Source organism: Lathyrus oleraceus, chromosome 3 (genome assembly GCF_024323335.1).
Source record: "Lathyrus oleraceus cultivar Zhongwan6 chromosome 3, CAAS_Psat_ZW6_1.0, whole genome shotgun sequence".
In the NCBI taxonomy this organism is placed as follows: Eukaryota; Viridiplantae; Streptophyta; class Magnoliopsida; order Fabales; family Fabaceae; genus Lathyrus; species Lathyrus oleraceus.
The window spans coordinates 318,016,442-318,034,498 of record NC_066581.1 but is presented as its reverse complement, the minus strand read 5'-3'; the positions used below and the strand labels follow the sequence as shown (position 1 = coordinate 318,034,498).

The window sequence follows — 18,057 nt, the reverse complement described above, 5'->3', positions numbered from 1 at the left end:
TCAAAACAAAACACAAGTATTAAGGTTACAAAAACCAATAGCTACAACAACAACATCTTACACACGAATGAAACTATGCATAACAGTGCCATAAGAAACCAAAAGTTCAACACAGATTATAAGAATTTAGGGTGTCTATTTCTAACAATAGAACAGAACCAATTTATTGAATGCATGAATCAATACACTAAATAACCAATTTATGGAATACAGTCACATAAGGCTCTACAATAATAATTTCATTTGAATTAAAAGATCATGTAGTTGTCAAGTCTAAACAAACTTTTGAGACATGAAAATAACTTCATTTTCTTCCTGCAATTTAAACTTCGGACACCTATATAAATTACAACAATATTAGAGAACAATGGATAATTAATATTATAGCTATAACTGCTAAAATAAGAGTTACTGTTAAGAACCATTACCTTGAGTGGAAATTCAACACCTTAATATTGTCTCCTTTAACAGCATCCTTTAATGAGATTAGACTTGGAATATGTGGAATTACTTCGAAATACTGTGAACCAGACCCATGAATTTGAAACATTTTGAATCCATATTTCTCAGGTTCATAGTATAAAAAACAATCCAAACAATTATACAACAATGCAGCACTTTCTTCAAACTGTTTTATTGGGAAACAATATCCATAATGCCATTGAAGCGGATTAGGCAAGTTAGTGTAAGACCCCAATTTTGGGCCCTAAGATCCCTCATGGCCCATATCATTCATATCATAACCTCAAGGATCAATGCATGACCTAGTTCCCCTCATAGTGGGTAGATTGCCTTGTGGTTTGTTTCTTGATCACCAAGCATACCTTGCATTTGTATATCTTTGCCTTTCATATGTTTATCACTCAAAAAGTACAAAAATATTGTCAGTCTAACCTTGTTGCTTGCAGTTGAAGTAATCATCAGCAATTAGGTCAAAGTCAGTCAAAGATCAGTCAAAGCAATGGATGGTGGCCATTCTTGCAGAATTTGGGCACCATGATCAATAATCAAAGGTTCATACAACTTGAGACATCATTTGAAGACAAGTTCTCAAGGATTTAGGGTTTGGAAATCATCAGAGGAGGATCAGTCAGTCCAAAACCCTAGAAAAGTCAAACTTGGTCAACTGTTGATTTAATCAAGAATTTGATGGATAGAATTGATTTGAAGAAGTTCATTCATGCTTGTATAAGCCTCATATATCATGTCAAACCTCATCATGGAAGAAAATCAAGCCAATCAGAAATTTTCCAGAAATAGCAGGTGGACCTGTAATTTCAACTGCCAAAAATGGAAACTTCTTGATCTTAAACTTACTTCATGATACAAGCTCCAAATGAATTTTTGCCCAACATGAAAGTTGAAGATCTTGTCTTCCCATTTTCAAAAAGTCCAAGAACTCTCAAATCCCATGTGTGGTTGTCAAGATATGATCAAATCATTTTCACCAATTTTTGAACTTCAACAAGCCATATCTCCCAAACCATAAGGCCAAATTTGGTGGGGTTTTTTCCTACAAACCACATTTTTCATCCTCTTTCCAAAAATATAAATTTAATGACCTAAAACCTTACCATTCAAAATGGCATTTTTGGACCTTTTGCACTTAAATTCAAAGTTTGACCAAACTTTGACTTTTTGAGTTTTTGACTTTTTCTTGATTTGGTCAATTGGGAAATGTTCCATATATCATTTGTGATTTGTTCCAAGCCATAAACCATCATCATACCACCTTTACACCACCATTTGGGATTAAAAGGCAAATTTGGCAAAATGTGCAAAAGATGTGAAAAGAGAAAAAACAGCAAGTACAGGTCTGCAGCACACAAAACAGCAATTGTGCTGGCCACTAGCAGCTTGTAGCAGGCCCAAAACCATGCCAAATTCACACCTCCACTATACACTTGACCAAATTAGCAAATGTGTAATTGCCTTCCTTTGAACTAAGCAAGTTTAGGCATTGGTTTAGTATTGTTAAACAGTGGTATATAAGTGGATTTTCTGCACAAACAACCCTAGTGTTCACAGCCTCCACAGACCAAAAACCCTCATTCTCTCTTCTTGCATTTTTGGCAATTGGTTTTTTTCTGCATAAACCCTTGAAAACCCTCGAATAACCTTGTTTCCTCCATCATCTAAACATCATTTGGGATTGTTTTTGCACATCATTTCTCAACTGTAACCCTCTTTCAAACTCTGCATCTTCAGAGCATCTCCAATGGCAATTCGAGTGGTGGAAGTTTCAAAGCAAGTTTGAGCTGAACAAGCTTCATCATCCTTCACTACCAAGCACCATCTCCAACTGTTTGAGCTTGAATCGACCAAAGCACTACTGTTTCAACATTTTCTTCCAAAACAAGTAAGTAATCTATCTTCTCTTTTTGCCATGCCATACTATGTTTGTGAAAGATCCTTAAATACTGATTCTAATGAGTGTTCATTTGCTTGAAATGGTTGGTTATGCTGAGAGAAATATGAGTTTTCATTTGTATGCTTGAATGTGCTTTCCATCGATTTGCTGTGATGCTGAGATTTTCATGAAAATTATGACTTGATTAGGTATGTATGATGCATAAGGATCACATTGATATGCTTATTTTTTGTTTCTGGATATTTCGAATTTTGAGTTCATGTTGATGATGAAGGCAAGCTGCTGTTAAACCCTAGCCCTTTTGCTTCAAGAATCTAGTTCATGTGTGTTGGTAGCTGTTGATTTATGTTGCATAAGCATTATGAATGTGGTTATGTGGTTGTCATGTTTGTTTGATTTCGAGTTGCTGTTGAATCATGAGATGAATTCGATCGTGTTGCTGCATATACCTTGTCCATGAACCTTAGAACTTGCCCAGGATTTTGCATTTGAACGTGTAGGGTTTGTGTTGTTTAGGTGCATGAGTATGGTGGCATCATTGCCATATTGTGTTTTTCCTGCTGTTGGGATCTTGCTGTTAGGTGAGCAACATAAGCTTGACTTGCTGTTTTGCTGTTTTAAAACTGCCAGGAAATCTCATGAACATGTTGTATGCTGATTGTTTGATTAGTGTTTGAATGATGATTAGTGATGAATACATGATGCCATGCTTGACCATGCTGCATTTTTTTGAAATCCCACGAGCATTGGCTTGGAATCTGTGTGAAACATGTTGTATGCAGTTGTGTGTTTATTGTTTAAATTTGTTTGGATGTTGATGAACACCTGATGCTGCTATAACTTGCCCTGTTCACATACTGCTGTGTTGCCATCTTGATATGCCCAGAATTTCGAATATCCTTAGTTGTTGCTCTTCTGCATGATACTGTATGGACCTACTGCAATGCCAATGCTGCGGTTATTTGAACCATGAACCATGACTAGAAACTCCCATGATTATGTTGTTTTGCTGTTAGCTAGGTTTGCTAAAATGATAAATGATCATTACCATTGCTGTTTGCTTGCTCGAATTTTGGTGTTATAATAATGATGACATGAGGCTTAACCATGCTGCATTTTTGAAACTTTGTATCCACATGAAATGTATTTGGTTTGTGTTGGTTTGAGGTTGTCTCGATGGTTAATGTTTCATTGCCTTGCTGCTTTTTGAATTTCTGTCTGAACTTGTTTGATATTGATTAGAATGAACCATTGAATGTTAATACCCCTGCTGCTGCGTGTGAATCATAAATGCTGTTAGAATTTGTTGTGCTGCTGTTGTGTATGGTTCGTGGCTGTTGTGTATGGTTTGTGCTGTTGGATGTTACATGATGCAGTACCAATGCCATGTTTTTGTCTGATTTGGCTCGAAGCTTGATTTATGGTGATAAACATACATGTTGCTGTTGTTTCTGGTTGATTGATCAAGCTGATGTTGATAATACCATGCTGTCATTTGTTTTGGTTTGGTCGAATGATGAATACTGCTGCTGTTTTGAACTTGTATGAAATGCCTTTGCCATGCTATTGTTCATGTGTTGGTTAAGTGAGGAACATTGATGTTCATTGCTATGCTACATTGCTGCTGTTTTGTTTGGTTCGATGATGATCATGACCATTGCTATTTGCTTGATGCTGTTACGATGATCACATGACAATGATGCATATGCTGTCTGCTTGATGTCGTTGTTGGTCGAATTTTGTTGATGCTGTTTGCTTGTTGATGCATGATGATGAAATGCCCTGTTGCAGTTTGTTTTTAAACCTTGCAACTGTCCAGAAATTCATGTGATTTATTTGTTTGTTGTGTTTGAATGTGGCTACTTGATTGCTGCATGATCATCATTTTACATGTTGCTGTTACCTGGTGATGTTTTAATTGATAACATGAAGATGCATGAATGCCATAGCCATGAATACATGTTGCTAAAACCCTAGGGTTTTGAAAACTCAGAAAATTTGTTCATTGGCCGTGTCCACTGTTTCATTGGGCAACAGCCAATGAAAACATTTCAATTGCCTTGCCCAAAACGCTGCAGTTTTGATTAGTGACTGCAGAATTACTGAAATGCCATTCTGTTGACTTGTGCTGACCAATTGCCATGCCTATTGTTTCATGCTTCATCCAATTGTTTCATCCAACTTCACAAATTAATTTCTCATTCACATTTCATCCAAAAATCTCGAAATTTTTTCCTCATGATCATGAATGTGTCCTTCATTTAATTGTGATTTTTAATGATTTTTCCATTGGCTGGATTTTTTATGGTAATTATTTTCTTGACATGTATGCCAAATTGATACCTTGTGCCATTCTCTTTGTGAAATTCTCATGTTATATCCAATGAGCTTGAAATTTTTTGTGGTAAAACTAGACACATTGACCTTCATTTTGGTATAAAGTTTGTGCATTTATCACTTGTGGATTGAGAGTTATGATTTTCTGAAGTTATGTGTTGCATTTGGTGCTATACCATGATCATGCATTTTCACAAATTTTGTTCACACACTTCCCTACATCCAAATGACTCTAAATTTTGCATGAATGATCCCTTGTATGTCTAATTGATGTATGAATTTTCTTGGAATTAATCTTGCTGTTTTCCATTTGATTGAGAATTTTCTTCCATATGTGGTCATTTGTTGACTTTTTGTGCTATGCCTTGCCAAATCCTTTGTGAAATTCTCAAATCTTATTGTATGATCATGAAATTTCATATGTGATAACTAGACATCTCAAGCTTTGCATTGGTGTTAATCTCATTCATTTCTCTTCTGTTTTCAAATTGATATGATTTTTTTGAAGTTGACCCATGCTTGTTGACTTTCACCATGCTTACTTGAATTTGATTTGAATTCATGATTTTATTTGACTGCCTTCCTCTCATCCAAATGCATTGAAATTTTACATGTATACCATGTTAGATGTTAGGATTGAGTGTGATTTATTTCATAATTTTTGAGATTGTTTGAGTTGACTTTTGAAGGAAGTCTTTGCTGTTGACTTTTGTATGCTTCTCTTGCCATGCTTTGCATCCTTTTGCATATGAAATGACTTTGATGCATGATATAAGTTTGAATCCAATTGTGTTTGATTCCTACATGATTGAGCTTGACTTTGATTGAACATTGCTTGCTGCCTTGACTTTTTCTTTCATCTTTGACCCTAGGCTAGTCCTAGTGGTCATCTGAGCTTACAATTGAGCTGATGTTTCAGGTTGAGCACCCATGCTTTAAGGATCACTCAAATGTGATTGAATTTGATTGTTTGCCACATGCTAACCCTTGTTTTGTAGGTGACTCATACTTGAGTCATTGTGCCTTGCACAATTGGTCCCTCTGTGTGATCATTGGTTCATTTTCTTTTGCTTTTGACTGTTGACTTGCTTACTAATGAGTTTGACTTTTTCAGGTACCTTAGTTGCTTAAGTTCTTTGAACTTGCTTGCTTTGCTTTTTAGCATTTGCTTTGAGGTATAAACCTTTCTTCTTCATGTAGTCTGGAGACCCGGTCTGTTATTTGACCGGGCAAACTGTCTGAAGTCCTCCTTAAGAGGCAATGCCTGTGTTTGTTTAAGATTGTCCCAAGCAGGAAAAGTCCTTCAAGTAAGGCAATTGGTGGAAGGTAGGGATAAGCAATCTATCCCCCACTATTCAGTGTGTCCTCTCTTTGCTCCCAGTACCTGGTTGAAGCAAATGAGATAAATACCCAAGATCTAATCGAGTCAATAATGTGGAGAGAGTTCCTACTTTCTGAACTCCCACACTTTCTTTGATGCTCTCTCTGAGTTGAGATAGAAGCAATGAGGCACACCCCTCATTTCCTATTCATCTGCTTCACCTGAGCCCCTCAATGGCCAGGTTAAGAGCGACCTTTACCCATTACAGTGGACTTTCAAAGTCAAACCCTCTTGTGTGAGCCCCCATTGTTTGGCTATAGAGTGTGCTGTTTGATATTCATTGATTGACTGTTTGCTTCATGTGCACTTGTTTGCCTGTATGCTATGCATTTATCATCATCATCAATTGCCATTAATGCATGATCATCTCATTTATCTTTGTGATGCTATCATTGTTGTTTGCCCATTGAGGACAATTGTAAGTCCATTGCTTTGGCATTTGCTCCTGTGATATGGAAGGATAGAGTGTAAGACCTCATTGGTCACTCATATCTTCTGTTTGGTTTTGTATGTGAGGTTGCAGTTATAAGTCCCTGTAAGTTGGCATCTGCTTTCCTGTGATCATAGTTTGTTCATCTGTTGTGTGAGAGGTTGCAATTATAAGTCCCTGTAAGTTGGCATTTGCATACCTGTGATCATATTGTTGCTTTTGTTCTTGTATGTGAGGATCCATTGTAAGTCCCTGTGATGTGGCATTGGATTTCCTGTGAGCATACTGTGGAGTTAACCTAAGTCCAGATAGATTGGCAGTTGACCTCCATGTTTCATTCTTGTTTTCTTCCGTGGAGATTAGTGTAAGTCCATTGAGTGGCATCTGATATCCTGTTCTGTTTTAGGAGACTGGTGTAAATCCATTTATTGGTATCCGGTATCCGCTTTTGTTTTCTTTGCCTGTGGAGATTAGTGTAAGTCCATTAAGTGGCATCTGATATCCCGTTGTGTTTTAGGAGATTGGTATAAGACCATTGATTGGCATCCGATATCCGCTTTTGCTTGCTTTGTTTGTTTGTTATTATTAATTGCTATTCCAAAGGACGCACTTGAATCATCTCCCATATGATCTCAAGAAGTGAACCTCCTGAGAAGTTTTACTATCCATCTTCATTCATTCATCATTCATTATGTCCTAAGACTTTTTCACACTTTATCTTTCAAATTTGACGTAAGTGTTGTGCAAACATCTTCATGTTTTCTAACTAAAAACCTGGACTCAAGTCCTTGACTTTTTTTCAAACTTCATTTTCATAATACTTATTTGAATTGATCTTAATCATACTTTGACTTCATTTTCATAATCATAATCAGTAACTCCACTCATTCACTTGTTTTGGCTTTGTCCATTAATCTTTTCATACATGAGCTATAGGTTTGATTTATCTTAGTGGTTGATGTTAATCTCACCTTCTGTCTTTAGTGATTGAATTGTAAGTCTTCCTCGCCTATTATAGGGTTAACCCCTCTCTGGCCAGTTGAAGCTGTTCTCACATGGTGGACGTTGTTGTTTGTATAAGGTTGAGTGTTCTCCCGTGGATAACGTAAGACCTAGGGTTTGTGTTTAAAATTGAACCTAACCCACTTTTGGAAATCTTTTAGCCGAACTACGGCGTTCTGATCCTTACCTTTGATGGAAGGTACGTAGGCAACGGGTTCATCCGTTCGAACCTAATAATAATAAAATTGTATATTCTTTTCTCATCATCCCAATCATGTTTGCACAATCTTTATGTCATAACAAATAACAATATTTTACAACAAGTGTGAAAAGGGCTCCCTAGGAGTACCTAGGACGTAGTGGGTGCCTAACACCTTCCCATTGCGTAATTTACCCCTTACCCAGAATCTCTGATCTTTTTATTAGTTTTCTACGTGTAAAACTTCTTAGGCTTTTGTTCGCTTTTTAGCCAGTCCTTTGGATAAATAAAAGTGCGGTGGCGACTCGAAATTTTTCAACGTATCTCTTAGCTTATGATTTAACCAATAGATCATATGGCGACGAATACACCGCTACAGAAAAGTGGCGACTCTGCTGGGGAAATTAACTTCATCCCTGGTTGGTATTGCCTACTTTTCACCCTTGTTGTGATATATGTTATTATTCTTTATCTGACATATTTTTGTACAATTTGGGATGAATGTATTGATTGTAATGTGTGAATTGCTTGATATACATTTGCTGTTTGCTTTGGTGATCTGTGAGATGAGTTCTATACCCGAACTCGAGTGCACTCTAGGATAGGAGAATGGCATAGTCTTGTCGACTGGTGTGGAGTAGTCCTTAGCCAGTTGACTTGCGAGTCCATTCACTTGGTGGAGGTCATGTTGAACTAATAATGTCACACAAGTTATTTGTGGTTAGGCATTATTCTTTCAATCATGTTCCGCAGAAGCCAAGGACCTTAGTTTACCAAACCCATCTTGGCCTATTTTTAGGACCGTAGTGCGGAAGTCGTTCAGATGTCAGTTCTGATACGATTGTTACGCGATACTACACTCATAAGAGTTTCTCTTGAGAATATTCTTGGAATACGAGTATTCGTTCCTCCGATAATATTCGAAAGATGGAACGATGATTATGGGAACCTCTGATAGAACATGTCTGGCAGGTTTAAACCCTAGTACACTCCCTTTGGGTGGTTCTTAACCGAGACTCCATGCTCGTGACTCTCAACAAACCCGTGATTCGTGGTTGAGTCGTTCAAACATTGTTAATATCAATGGATCCCGGATCAGGTGTAAAACCTAAAATCCACCAAAGCGGCTGGTTGATATTAAGAATGTTTGAACCGGTTCACGTACCGTTAATATCAATGGAACTTGGGTGTCGATAAGGTGAAAACCTAAATCCACCAAAATGGATGATTGATATTAGGGATACATAGAGCGTTCCCACGACCTTTGTTTGGTGTGCTTTGCTTGATCCTTGAGTGTGTTTGTTGCATTCATGCATTCACGCATTCATTCGCATTCATGTCATCAAAGAGGAAATTTTCAAGGAACTTAAAGGGTTATTTGCAAAATTTTCAGACATGGAAAGACCGAAAAGGCATACAAAGAAGTACAGCTTCAAGCAGCCCGATGTAAAAGAGTTAAGGAATCTGACATCGTATGTATTAGATCCCTTGGGTTTCAAAGCTCGCTATGGGAAGCTCCTGCCGTTGCTGACTACTCAAGTGGATGAGGGATTGATGAGCACTCTTGCTCAGTTCTATGATCCGCTCTATCATTGCTTCTTATTTCCGGACTTCCAGTTGTTGCCAACTTTGGAAGAATACTCTCACCTTATTGGGATTCCTATTCTGGATCAAGTGCCGTTCAGTGGCTTAGAGAGTATCCTATCTGCTCGAGAGATTTCCAGTCTGTTGCACATAGATGAAGATCTGATTAGAGCTAATCTGACTATCAAAGGCGGAATTCAGGGTTTTCCTTCCGAGTTCCTCATTGCCCAAGCTACCTTTTATGGGAAGGCCATGAGTGAGGATGCCTTTGAGGCTCTATTTGTGTTACTCATCTATGGATTGGTGCTGTTTCCCAACTTTGACAAGTTCGTCGATATGAATGCCATTAGGATCTTTTCAGTCCTTAATCCGGTTCCGACCTTGTTGGGTGATGCATATGTCTCCATGCATCTGAGGAATATGAAGAATGGAGGAGTCATTGTCTGCTGTTTACCCCTGCTGTACAAGTGGTTTATTTCGCACTTGCCGCAGACAGTTGCTTTCCAGGAGAACAAGGGATGTCTACGGTGGTCTCAGAGACTCATGTCTCTCACCAATGATGATATCACCTGGTATGATCGCGTGTATGATACCGTCCAGATCATTAATTCCTGTGGTGAATTCCCCAATGTGCCTCTTCTTGGTACATGTGGTGGGATTACCTACAACCCTACGCTTGCACGTCGTCAGCTTGGGTTCCCCCTAAAGGATAAACCCCATAACATTTTGTTAGAAGGTGTATTCTTTCAGGAGGGTAAAGATCCCCAAGGCCTGAAAGCCAGATTTGTCCGCGCTTGGCGCAATATCCGCATAAAGAGTAGGAATGAATTGGGTCCAAAGAATTGCATTGCTTTGGAGCCCTACACCTCTTGGGTCAGACAGAGGGCTGCTACCTACCTGATGCCGTACGATCATCCGAGACCTACACTGTTGGATGTGGCTGGGCCTTCAACCCTCCCTACCCAACGTGTAGAGGAGTTGAGAGAAGAAGACCTTTCGCGTGCCTGGATCCGCGAGAGAGAGGAGTTGCTGCAGCAGCTCAAGGAGAAGGATGATATGATTGAATTTCTCGAGCACCGAGTGATCGATGATCCGAACGACACTTGGACTTCTCTGCTTCCTCAGTCTTCCAAATTCTGGAAAAGGAAGTATGATCAACTTGCAAAGGAGAAAGCTGATATGGAGGCTGCCTATGAGAGAGAGATCAAGAAGTTGTACACTTCTCGTCTTCCAGCATCCCGAGCTAATAGGGATCCATAGGATGTTATTTACCTTTTCTCTTTGTAATATTTAAAAGAATGCTGTACTTCTTTGTCTTAATATTTTGAATGAAATATTTTCCGTGAGTAATCAAAATGTTTAATTATTCAAAATATTGCAAACAAAACCCTGAGGGTTCCTTGAAGATAAAGCATTTGCACAAGCATTTCATGCATCATTCCTGCATAAACAGGTACCTTTGTTTCTGGTCTTCCGGTTCTAACCTCTGCTCTTCATTTATTTTGAAGACAAGCTGACTCACCGGTATTATACGAGGGTCAACTCTGCAAGGATTATGGAGCAATTGGAACAAGAGAACCAGAGCTTGAGAGATGAAGTCGCCAGACTTGGCGCTCTGATGGAGCAACTTCTTGCTGCCCAGAATCAGCCTGCTCCTCAACAACCAGCAACTCCCGTTCAGCGGACAGTCATATCAGAGGTAGCTACTACATCGGTGCCTGTCAGTACCCAGCAGCCTAATGCTATGCCTCCCGGTTTTCCTTGGGGGATGCCTCCTGGCTTCATGCCCGATCTGCCAGCTCCAACGTTTGCTCAAATGCCGGCATCTAGCCCGGTCCCTATTCCTGTTCCTCCTGTCGTGCATACCATGCCGAGGGTAGACGACACCATTTATCACTCTGAGGCGTCTGAGGGCTCAGATGTACATGAGAAGATGGATGCAATGAACGATCAATTCCTTGAGCTGAGAAAGGAATTGAGAACTCTCAGAGGCAAAGATCTCTTCGGCAAGTCAGCAGCCGAACTTTGTCTAGTTCCCGGTGTGAAGATACCTGTTAAATTCAAGGTCCCAGACTTTGAGAAGTATAAAGGGAACACTTGTCCTTTGGCACATCTGGTCATGTATGCCAGAAAGATGTCCACGCAGACAGACAACGATCAGCTCTTGATTCACTACTTTCAAGACAGTTTGTCTGGTGCTGCTCTCCGTTGGTACATGAGCCTGGACAGCGTCAACATCCGCTCTTTCAACGATCTTGGCGAAGCTTTCGTCAAGCAGTACAAATACAACGTTGACATGGCGCCTGACAGAGATCAACTCAGGTCTATGTCACAAAAGGACAAAGAGACGTTCAAGGAGTACGCCCAGAGATGGCGTGAGCTGGCAGCTCAAATCACTCCACCGTTAGAAGAGAAAGAGATGACCAAGATCTTTCTAAAGACTCTTGGGTCATTTTATTATGAGAGAATGGTGGCCAGCGCTCCCTCTGATTTCACCGAGATGGTGAACATGGGGATGCGTCTTGAAGAAGGTGTCCGCGAAGGACGGTTGGCAAAAGATGATGGTTCTTCCTCTAAACGATATGGAGCGTTTAAGAGGAAAGAAGGTGAAGCGCATGCCGTGCAGTCTCAGCCGAAACATAGAAGACCCTCTGTTCAGAGGAAGCCTGCACATCGTGCCAGACATCAGCATCAGGTGGCTAGTGTGGCACCTGTATTCAAGGATAATGCTCAGCAGTATCAGCATCAGCAGCAATATCCACAACCGCAATATCAACAGCAACAGCAACGTCCACAGCAACAGGCTTACCAGCCTCGTGGAAGTACAACCAACCAAGCAAATGTGAACTATGATAGGAAGAAGGTCAGTTTCGACCCGATTCCGATGTCATATGCCGAGCTTTATCCCTCCTTGTTGGAGAGGAAATTGGTTTCTCCCAGGGATCCTCCTGCTATTCCTGCCAACCCGCAATGGTGGTACAAACCAGACCAGCATTGTGTCTACCATTCCGGTGCTCCGGGCCACAATGTAGAGAACTGTTTCCCGCTGAAGAATAAGGTTCAAGACCTTATGAGAAGTGGAATTCTGAGTTTTGAAGACTCAAACCCGAATGTCACCAGGAACCCATTGCCTTCGCATGGGAAGTCTGTGAATATGATTCAGGAAGACCTTGGGAAATACAAGGTGAAGTACATCAGTCATATCCGGCAATCGTTGGTTGATTTACATAAGATGCTGTGCCAGCACAGTTATTTGGAGCATAACCACGATAAGTGCCGTGTCTGCTCGGTCAACCGCTTGGGTTGTGACCAAGTTCGCAAGGATTTACAAATGTTGTTGAATGAAGGTACCATTGAGATTCTCCAGAATCGCAATGTTGATATTGTTGAACCCGAAGTGAGTGTTATCTCCCCGGTGTTCAAGCTGCCGGAACCCGTTGTTATTCGATATAATAGCAACAAGCCTAAAGCTTCGCCTTCTCTGATTATCAAACCGGCAGGCCCTGTGCCTTATTCATCTGACAAAGCCGTACCTTTCCGGTACAATCCTGTTGCTGTCCAGGATGGGGTTGAGGTATCTTTGCCGTCAACTTCTGTGACCACTGTTGCTGATGTCAGTGGATTGACCCGCAGCGGTCGTGTGTTTTCTGCGCCTCCAAAAGCTACCACTTCTGACACTGTTGTGCATCCCGTAGGGAATGCTGTGAATGTTCAGAATCCGGCACTTGCTGTTGCCCAGCCTTCCTCCTCCGTACAAAAGACTCCTATTTCTTCAGATGGCCCGAGTGGCATTGTTGATGAAGAATCTGATGAGATGCTGAGGCTCATCAGAAAGAGTGAGTATAATATTGTAGACCAGCTTCTACACACGCCCTCCAAGATCTCCATTCTTTCTCTATTGCTGAATTCAGAGCCCCATAGGGAGTCTCTGCAGAAAGTCTTGGACCTGGCGTACGTTGATCATGACGTCACCCTGGAACAATTTGATAGCATTGTTGCAAACATTACCGCTTGCAACACTCTGAGCTTTTGTGACGCTGATCTCCCTGAGGAGGGAAGAGACCACAACATGGCTTTACACATATCCATGAATTGTAAATCTGATGCAATGTCCAATGTATTGGTGGACACTGGATCGTCCCTTAACGTATTGCCAAAATCCACACTCTCACGATTGTCATATCAAGGTCCTCCTATGAGGCAGAGTGGGGTTGTTGTTAAAGCTTTTGATGGGTCGCGCAAGACCGTGATTGGGGAAGTTGATCTCCCGATCAAGATAGGACCAAGTGATTTCCAGATCACTTTTCAAGTAATGGATATTCACCCATCATACAGCTGTCTCTTGGGCAGACCATGGATTCACGAGGCTGGCGCCGTGACATCCACCCTACACCAAAAGTTGAAGTTTGTGAAAAACAAGAAATTGGTTGTAGTAGGGGGAGAAAAGGCTCTCCTGGTCAGTAATTTATCTTCTTTCTCGTACATTGACGCAGAGGATGAAGTTGGAACTCAGTTCCAAGCTTTATCTATTGATAAACCAATCGAGAAGAAGTCTCATTCATTCACTTCCTACCGTGATGCAAAGCTGGCCATTGAATGTGGTGCAGTCGCTGGATTAGGGAAAGTGCTTGAACTTGAAGATAACCGATCCCGGGCTGGCATTGGCTATGGTTCTGGGGCATGCAATGAGCAAGGTCTGTTCACCAGTGGAGGATTTATCCATGCTGATCAACCTGCAGAAGAGGAAGCTGCTGCTATCATCGAAGAAGAAGATGCAGAAGATTTGAACAATTTTGTTATTCCTGGTGGTGTCTGCCACAATTGGGTCGCTGTGGATATTCCTACAGTTATCCATAGATCAGAGTAATTGTTCATTTTGTTTAAAACCCTTCTCCCATGCCAAAAGGAGAAGTGATGACATTGTTGGCAAAGCATATATACAATGATATTTTCATTCAATTTTTGCATTGTTAAACATTTGTTTTTCCTTTGTTTTCACTTTTTGCTTTTCTTTATGAAATCAGTGATCACAAAAAACATAAAAACAAAAATAAAAGCTGTAAAAGCAACATTCTTTCATCTGCATAATGATTTGCTTGTTTAAATGTTGAAGTTTTTTTTCTTAACCAAAATCATTATGCAGGTTGATCCTAAAACCCATTGAACATAATGATCCAACGCCATCTCCCAATTTTGAATTCCCTGTATTTGAGGCAGAAGAAGATGATGTTGAAGAGATTCCTGATGAGATCACTCGTCTCCTTGAGCACGAAGAGAAGATCATTCAGCCGCATCTCGAAGAATTGGAAACAGTCAACTTGGGATCTGAAGATTGTGAGCGCCTGGTGAAGATTGGGGCACTTCTTGAAGGGTCTGTTAAAGAAGATTTGATCAGCTTGCTACGAGAATATTCAGATATCTTTGCTTGGTCCTATGAAGACATGCCGGGTTTAGATACAGATATTGTGCAACATTTCCTGCCTTTGAAGCCTGAGTGCGTGCCTGTGAAGCAGAAGCTCAGAAGAACTCATCCAGATATGGCAGTGAAGATCAAAGAGGAAGTTCAGAAGCAAATTGATGCGGGGTTTCTGGTGACTTCGACATATCCTCAATGGGTGGCCAACATTGTGCCTGTTCCTAAGAAGGACGGAAAAGTCCGTATGTGCGTTGATTACAGAGATTTGAATAAAGCTAGCCCAAAAGATGATTTTCCTCTACCACACATTGACATGTTGGTAGACAATACAGCTAAATTCAAAGTCTTTTCCTTTATGGACGGATTTTCCGGATATAATCAAATCAAGATGGCACCAGAGGATATGGAGAAGACAACATTCATCACACCTTGGGGAACATTCTGTTATCGAGTGATGCCCTTCGGTTTGAAGAACGCCGGAGCCACGTATCAACGAGCTATGACTACCTTGTTTCATGACATGATGCACAAGGAGATAGAAGTCTATGTTGACGATATGATTGCTAAGTCCCGAACGGAAGTTGAGCATATTGAGCATTTGTTGAAGCTTTTTCAGCGTTTGAGGAAATTCCAGCTTCGTCTGAATCCGAACAAATGTACTTTTGGAGTCCGTTCCGGAAAGTTGTTGGGTTTTGTGGTAAGTGAAAGAGGTATTGAGGTTGATCCTGCAAAGGTCAAAGCAATACAAGAGATGCCCGCACCCAAAACTGAGAAGCAAGTCCGAGGTTTTCTTGGCCGCTTGAACTACATTTCCAGATTTATATCCCACATGACTGCCACGTGTGCGCCGATATTCAAGCTCCTCCGGAAAGATCAGTCTCATGATTGGACCGAGGATTGCCAGAAAGCTTTCGACAGTATCAAAGATTATCTGTCTGAACCTCCGATATTGTCCCCGCCTGTAGAAGGAAGACCTCTGATTATGTACTTAACAGTTCTTGAAGACTCGATGGGTTGTGTACTCGGTCAACAAGATGAATCAGGGAAGAAGGAGTTTGCTATCTACTACCTCAGTAAGAAGTTTACTGATTGTGAGTCTCGGTACTCTACGCTTGAGAAGACGTGCTGTGCTTTAGCTTGGGCAGCTAAGCGTTTGCGCCAGTACATGATAAATCATACAACTTGGTTGATATCCAGAATGGATCCAATTAAGTATATCTTCGAGAAGCCTGCTTTAACTGGGAGGATTGCCCGTTGGCAGATGCTATTGTCTGAGTATGATATCGAGTATCGAGCTCAGAAAGTTATCAAAGGTAGTATCTTGGCTGACCATCTAGCGCACCAGCCAATTGAAGATCATCAGTCTGTTCAGTATGACTTCCCGGACGAGGAAATTCTGTATTTGAAGATGAAAGATTGCGATGAGCCTACACTTGATGAAGGTCCAGAGCCTGGTTCCAGATGGACGATGGTGTTTGATGGCGCTGTTAATCAATATGGAAATGGAATTGGGGCAGTAATTGTTAATCCCCAGGGTTCGCACATTCCATTTACAGCAAGGCTAACTTTCAAATGCACGAATAATATGGCGGAGTATGAAGCCTGTATTATGGGACTTGAAGAATGCATTGATTTGAGAATCAAGTATCTTGATGTCTATGGTGATTCAGCTTTGGTTGTCAATCAGATCAAAGGTGAATGGGAGACAAATCAACCAGGTCTCATCCCATACAGAGATTATGCAAGGAGAATTTCAACTTTCTTCACAGAAGTTGAATTTTATCATATTCCTCGAGAGGATAATCGGATGGCAGATGCCCTTGCAACGCTTGCTTCCATGATTGTAGTCAGATGGTGGAATGATGTTCCCAACATTACTGTGATGCGCTTGGATAGACCCGCTCACATATTTGCAATTGAAGAAGTGAAAGATGATAAGCCTTGGTATTTTGATATCAAGAATTTCCTCCAGAACCAGGTCTACCCGCCTGGGGCATCTGTGAAAGATAGGAAAACTTTGAGAAGGTTGTCAGGCAGTTTCTACCTCAGTGGAGAAGTGCTGTACAAGAGAAATTTTGATATGGTTTTGCTCAGATGCGTGGATAGACACGAAGCAAACCTGTTGATGACTGAGGTCCATGAGGGTTCATTTGGTACTCATTCCAATGGACATGCCATGGCTAAGAAGATGTTGAGAGCAGGCTACTATTGGCTGACAATGGAGTCTGACTGTTGCAAGTATGTGAAGAAATGTCACAAGTGTCAAATTTATGCGGATAAGATTCATATTCCTCCGACACTTCTGAATGTGATTTCATCACCATGGCCTTTCTCTATGTGGGGAATCGACATGATCGGTATGATTGAGCCGAAAGCGTCCAATGGACATCGATTTATTCTCGTAGCAATTGATTACTTCACCAAATGGGTTGAAGCCGCTTCGTACGCGAATGTAACCAGACAGGTGGTTGTGAAGTTTATCAAGAACCAGCTGATTTGCCGTTATGGTGTGCCAGAGAGTGAAGGTGAGAAAAACAAGAAAGGGGGGGTTTGAATTGTTTGAAAAATAAGCGCTTTTGCAAAATGAAATCACACAATGATTTTATACTGGTTCGCTTATAACACAAAGCTACTCCAGTCCACCCGGCCAAGGTGATTTCGCCTTCAACAAGGACTTAATCCACTAATCTTGAAAGATTACAAACAACCCCTAAGAGAAAAGAAAATCTCTTAGTCCTCTCAAGTCTACAGACTACAAAGAGTCACTTGAGGAAATCAAATAAAAATAGATACAAGATGTGTAATCTAGAGTGCTTCTAAGAAAGCAAATATTACAAACTTAAGAACAAATTTTTCACTTGATAAGCAAAAGCTTAGTGAAAATCTTTGAAGAACAAAGATGTTTTTCTTGAGCGTGATATGATTTCAGTATAGTTTTGGCTAGTGATTTCTTCGTGTATACTGAATGAGATTTCTTCTCTATTTATAGGAGTTGAAGTAGAGTTGAAGTAGCGTTGAATCTGTTGGATATTGAGATGTAGTTACGCCATTCCATTAATAGCTTCTGCAGTAGACTTTTTCACTTAGAAGTGACTACTTACCACAATTAGTATCTTTTCTCTTGGAAGTGGAGATTAACGTCTCTTTCTAATTGAGGAAATCCATTTGCAGAACTTTAACTTGGCTTAAACGTTACTTCATCATGATTAACAATTCTGATTAGAGTCTTTGTGTATCTGGAGAAATTGGCTTCTGATGTTATTTCTTGAATGTTCAGATGGCGCTGATAACTTCAGAGTTTGCAGAAGACATTTGTTCAGAGTCAGAGCTTCTAGAC

The 18,057-nt window shown here is 40.6% G+C and overlaps 1 protein-coding gene across 1 annotated transcript in view; it reads right to left on the bottom strand.

Moving 5' to 3' along the window:
• Positions 1–273: 273 nt before the first annotated feature.
• LOC127129208 (F-box/kelch-repeat protein At3g23880-like) overlaps positions 274–18,057 on the bottom strand; it is a 41,493-nt gene continuing 23,709 nt past the window's right edge. The window contains exons 3-4 of the mRNA XM_051058477.1: positions 429–660; positions 274–337 (exon numbers count right to left, since the gene is read on the bottom strand). Of these exons, the coding sequence (XP_050914434.1) occupies positions 274–337; positions 429–660 (296 nt within the window). The remainder of the gene's footprint in view (positions 338–428; positions 661–18,057) is intronic.